General features: G+C 33.8%; 1 protein-coding gene across 1 annotated transcript; it reads right to left on the bottom strand.

Annotated features, from left to right (window-relative positions):
* Nucleotides 1-3,243: 3,243 nt before the first annotated feature.
* Nucleotides 3,244-5,928, bottom strand: LOC106753021 (protein LATERAL ROOT PRIMORDIUM 1; the record flags this gene model as incomplete). Its single annotated transcript, XM_014634802.2, has 2 exons — nucleotides 3,244-4,307; nucleotides 4,989-5,928. Coding segments are annotated over 2 exons (1,284 nt in total), but the record flags the coding sequence as incomplete, so codon positions are not given.
* Between the last annotated feature and the right edge of the window lie 354 nt (nucleotides 5,929-6,282).

The raw sequence follows: 6,282 nt of genomic DNA, 5'->3' as shown, positions 1-6,282 counted from the left end.
GACGTTAAATAGCGTAAACCACATAAATAAAAGAGTGAATCACGTAGATTAAAGAACCATAAAAATAAGAACTAAACATGTACAAGGTACTTATTAGAATTCTCTAATCCAGTATACGGCCTACGGTAATAAGTGAAAATATTTTCGAAAAGTTAAATTTAAAGTTTAAAATGAAATTTAACATTTTTAACCTATTAGACTAATTGACTATTTAGAAAAATAACATATATCTTTTACAAGTTTTCAAGTTTTCTTAATTGAATAAAGTTGTGTATGTAATTAATTATGAACGTGTTTAATTTATTAAAATGTGAAGTAATCCATTATAATAGAGAGATGTTGCAAATATTTGAAAAACAATTGTTAAAATATCCATTACAAACTCAAAATAATAGATTATTTATTTTACAAATTGTATTTTTAAAATTCTATAAATAGATAATTAATCTATATATTTGAAATAACTTTTCCAATTATTCATTACACTCACGTTTTTCTATAAATTTTCAAGTGTTCTTCAAATTTTTCTAAATTACATAAATGTGGTTATGTGTGACTTTTATAACCACTTTTTATATCGATTGTAATTCATTCAGTATAAAAAATAATACGTTGACTTAATTGTGAATATATTAAGATTTTCTATATCAGTTGTATATCAAATTAGGATAGAAAATGACGTAATGAAAAAATTGTAATATATTATAAAACTTTTCTATATTGGTTGGACATAGTATCAGTATAAAAAGTTGGGTGGTGGAAAATCTATAATAAATTAAAAAAGTTTTCTATACTAGTTGGATCTTTATAAAAAAAATTGTGTGGTGGTAAAATTGTAATAAATTACAAAACTTTTCTTTCCCATATAGACTTAGAACTAGTATAAAAAATGACTTTTTATATTAGTTAATCATTATACTTGGTATAGAATGCAAGTGATTAAATAATTACTAATAGCTTACGATCCAATAAATCTAATAAATTTTGTTATGATACTTTTGGTGTTGATAATAAATGTTTATTTACACTAATAAATTTTAATAGGATACATTTTGTATTTATAATAAATGTTTATTTACATTAGATTTGATGATTCTATAATTGATTCATATTACACATTCTAAGCACACTTTCAATTTTTTAATGTAAGTTAATAGATATATTGATCATTGTAGTTAATCAAATCAAATACAACAGAGAAAAAGATTAGTTGGTACGTAGCAAACATATCAACATGACAAATGTTACAAAAAGTCTGGAACAAAGTCATGAAATTCCTAAAATAACCCTGGTACAAAATTGAGAGAAAAGACATACTGAGGGTATATAGGTAATTTCATGATTCATCGAGACAAAATCAGTGACTGTTAATTTTTTTGGTTGACATGATGGGATGTGTAGGACAGTTCACGAACATTATACCGACAACGGAAAAAAAAAAAAATCAAAGCGAAGGAAAAGTAACCACAAGATTGTAAGTGGTTTCATGCTATTACCATAAATGCAACTATCTTTACCAAAATAAATTAAACCATTAATTTTTTGATGAGTTAGACTTCTTTCCTACACAAACCCTACTTTAATCTTATAAACAAAGTTTTCAAACAGACACAGTGGTAAACTTAATTACATTAACAATATAAAACATCACCTCAGAATCCCGGGCAAAGAAAGTTTATTTTGTTTAGTTTTATTTTCTGAATAAACAAATTATCCAATGCACATGACAAAATTCACCAAGATGGAAAATAGACAACAAAGAGGGTACAGCATGTGCAAAGATATAATGAATACATGCAAAGAATAGATACAACTTCATTTATTTATATATTTATGTATATAAACATATCAATGGTCAGAAATAGCGGCTAACAAGATTCTGGACACACAAAAAAAATTGACAAACATATATAGCTTCTCAATAATGGTAGACATTGGCAAAGACAATTCATGCCCTAACATATATTCTTTGGTTAACAAAAGGAGTGGCAATTTAAATGGTTCTTACTTGCAAAAGAATAATACTTTCCAGCAAGATCAATGTGTGATCACCATCAATGCAAGAAAATTATAAGGTCTGTAGATGTTTCTGATTAAAGTAAAGCACATTATGCAGCAGCAGCATAGCAGAAGCATTACAGAATAACATTGAAATCAAACACAATCTGTCACTATTCCTAGAATTAAGAAAAAATGTAAAGATTTTAGTGAAAATAAACTTTTTTTTTCTTCTTAACATTGCAATAATTAGGAAAAAAAAATGTTGGTTCTCAAGCTAATATTTACTAAAATCCCACGTAGAATAAAACATAACAAAATAATTTAAAAATAAAGAATTGATTATAAGGAACTTGGGTAGTTGGGTATCATTGTTTGGGGTTGTGTAAACAAAAAATTAGACATTTAGAAATAGTAATTTGAAAGAGTTTATGATTTTGTAGAGGAAGGAAGGAGGGAGAAAGGGACACGACAGGGAACAGTTAATTCGCACCCAATAATGATAGATGAGATGAATGGTTGGGCATTGGCGAGATGATCTGAATTGCAGACAAGAACAAAAGGAAAAAAAGAGTACATCATGCCTTGATGAATACAGAAGTTTAGCAGGCTGTTTACGCATCAGTGAGATGTTGTGACCAATAAACTAGCATGACAGGGACTCCCACATTACTGAAAGTGACCTTTCAACTACTTCTCATACCAAAGTCTAAAGCACCACCACCATCACTCACACCCACATTTAATTCTACTCCATAGTAAACCCAAACAAACCAACATCACACCACACACAACGCCTCTCCATCTTCAGAAATAATAATATAATATCATCATGAGTTTCCCCAAACCAAACATATCTGTGTAAAACATCAAACTATCATTCATATACAAAGAAAAAGAAGCATACCCTTATGCCATAACTATCTCATGTGCTCAAAATCTAGGCACACTTTCATCAAAATGATCAACACCACCATACACTTTTGGGTTTTAGGTTGTCTTATAGAGTTTGTTGTAAGTATGGTATTGTTTTTTATTTTTTTTAACTAAAAACTGAATTTTATATGATTTTTTTAGTTTTAGTTAATAATGACATACAATATTTCCATACCAACAACTATCTTATGAACACAAATAAATTTATTTTTCAGATTATTAAAATTATAAATTTTAATTTAATTCAGATATTATAAAAATGCAATCAGAAATAAATAGATTTTATCTTTTGAAAATTCTAAAGGGATTAATATAGGGCAGAAGCAAATTGCAATACGGCAGTAGTGTAATATCATTTGAATTTACACATATACATTCATTACTTTTGTCAGTGTCATCTTATTTCAAGCTATGACATGGAAATTGGTTAAAAGATTTATTGCAACCTCATAATAGTAGTAATAGTTGTAATTAAATCAGGTTTTGAATTTGAACAGTGAATTTGGTAAAACAAGATTCCTTTTAGATTTGGTTTTCAATTCTGAGTTAATTTAGTACATAAACTATTCTCTTGACATGATGTGGCTCCTCTGTAATCCACTGATCTGCTCATGCAATGAGTCAACCATGAGAGAAAATTGCACTTAATGGAACAAAAACCGAGGAGTTGAAAAATGCAGAGTGATATATGTTATAAAATACAAACTTAAGAGAATACTAATATTAATTAGTTATACCCCAATATTGGTAAAATAAGAGAATTAACTTACTATGGAAAAATAAAAGTTAGACTTTCCTAGCTCCTCTATGTTGCACTGGGAAAAAATATTTAATTTAATTAAAACAAAACTTAGATCCTACCATAAGTGTTACTAGCATTGTTTCATCGTCAGAATTAAAGTTTTATTTCGACAACATACCAAGACATTCAGATAATATTTCATGACACAATAAAATTGAAATAAAACTTCAATTCTGATTAAAAATAACGCTAAAAACATTTATACTACAGAACCTAAGTTTGTTTCTTTAATTTATTGCATTACCATAGTTTGATGAACCTCCCAGTAACACTCCAGGGGAAGCTGCATAGACATAAGAAGGATCCACCATTGGAGATGAAGAAGAAACCCCATTTCTACCCCCACCATCACTTCCACCACCACCCAGATGCAATTCAGATAGATTAGGATACTCACTTTTATCTTCAACCCCTTGATCATAGAGAAACCCTTTGAACACATGGCCACCTATTTTCACCACAGCTTGATATGCATACTCATCATCTCCATCATCCACTGCAGTGACACGAACACACTTGAACTCTGCTGGTGCACGCACTTGGCAAGGTAGTGACTCCTTGAAACTCACATCTGCACCCAATAAAAACCCTAATTAGTTCCATATAACAATCACCATTAACCCTTGAAAAACGTTGAAAGAACTTGTAACAATAATAATAACAACATTCTTGTATTATAATATCACTATAATACAATCATTGCTCCTATAATAAAGGCACATTTTGCTTATCTTATCATATATTGTTAAAAAATATTTCTGTGTTTCTAGAATTATTTCAAAAACAGTCAGACATTAATAGAAAGTAGAGATTCCCATACTAAGTTTCCAAACATAAAAATCTTATGAAAATCTAAGGATAAAAAAAAATGGAAATATTTAATATCTATTTAGAGGAACACACAAACCATGCACAGGATGAATATGTCCAATGAAGTTTGCATTAACTTTAGATTACCAAACTAAAACTTCAATTTTTATTCTCTTACACGAGCTTTTGTATTGAAAAGAAATTGTCGGTTTCTCTTTCTCCAATGTTTAAAAAAAAAAAAAGATAACAACATATGTTTGTTTTGGAGAATATCAGTAGGAGTGGTAGCTGCTAGAAAAATGCAGGAAATGTAGTGTTTTAGGTCAATAATTGAATGAATTTTACGAAAAACTCAATACAAAAAGCCCTGAAATTTAAGAAATAGAATGAATTACTGAAACTAAAGAGTGAATGTTTGAACTTGTTTGAGACAGAAACAAACCTTGGTGGCTCGAACCAGTGTCGAAACTCCTAGGAGGAGTGGTGGTGTTATTAGACGTGGAAGTGTGCGAAGTGGTTGTGGTCTGGGAAGGCACGAGCTTAGGTTTCTTGGTGGCGGAAGTGGACCCACTGGACCCAACCGCTGCCGTCGCCGCCATGAGCTGGCGCTCCCTCCGCCGCGCGGCGGGCACCCACGTGCTCTTCACGTGCGTGGCGCAATCGAAACCCCTACTCTTGCAGCACGTCCTGCACCTCCTGTGACTGCAATCCTTTTTCGCCTGGTTTCCACAGTCCTGGCACGTGCTCGCGCCGCTCCCACTCCCCTCCCGCTCGTGCACGTGCGCGTTCGGATGTTGTTGTTGCTGCTGCTGCGGCGGGGGGGACTCGTCGTGCTCTTGCCATAACTGAATTCTGCTACGGTGGTTACCCGCCAAGACGCCGTCGGCGTGTTGGTGCTGAGGTGATTCCTGCGGTTGCCATAGTTGAATTCTGTTGCGGTGGTTATTGATGTTTCCCATTATGCCCTCGCTCTCGGGAGTGAGGCATGGCGTGGCGGTGAGGAGAGGGAAGACGTTGACGCCGAGTGCAGTTGCGTTGGAACTGTTGTTGTTTGGATCGGACAAAACAGCGTCGCTGTGGTGGTGGTGATGGAACGACGACGCGGGAGCCACCACGAAGATGTCGTGGTGGGGTGAAAGGTTGTGGTTGAATGACCTCGATGCCCCGGGCCACATGGATGCGCCGCCCTGCGCGGCGGCGGAGGTTGCATTGAAGCCGAGAGAGAGGTCGTCGCCGCGGCCCGAGACGGCGGAAGGCGTCGCTGACCAGTCGACAAAGGCACCGGAATCCGAAGGGAACCTCCTTGTAGTAGCCACAACTGAAGCTGTGTATTTTAGAATTCTGTTAGAATCAGGTAGATCAGAATAAAATCCTAGCAGTATTCACCATTTAAAGTGTAATTTCTTTTCTCAGACAAGTTTGTTCGAACGGTGTAACCTCCTTGTAGGAGTAGCCACAGATGAAAGTTGTCTCTTTTATCGACAAACCTGTTCGAATCAGATGAGATCAGTGTAACAATTCTGCATCAGTTAGATATGCTTTGTTGTGTCATACAAAATAACTAAGAACAGCTGTAACAAGAACGCATGTATGAGTTGATTTGTTCGATGAGTAGTAACAAGGTGGTTATAATTGTCTGACTTAAGAAAAGGTTGTTAGATCTTCTGAGGGTTGTGGAAGGAAAATCTATGATGTGGGGGGCATTAGTTGAAGGTGGGGTCTCTGCAAGTGTTACA

Source organism: Vigna radiata, unplaced genomic scaffold (genome assembly GCF_000741045.1).
Source record: "Vigna radiata var. radiata cultivar VC1973A unplaced genomic scaffold, Vradiata_ver6 scaffold_95, whole genome shotgun sequence".
NCBI classification, from domain to species: Eukaryota; Viridiplantae; Streptophyta; class Magnoliopsida; order Fabales; family Fabaceae; genus Vigna; species Vigna radiata.
Note: the sequence above shows the minus strand (reverse complement) of the source record. Positions and strands in the feature narration are given on the sequence as shown.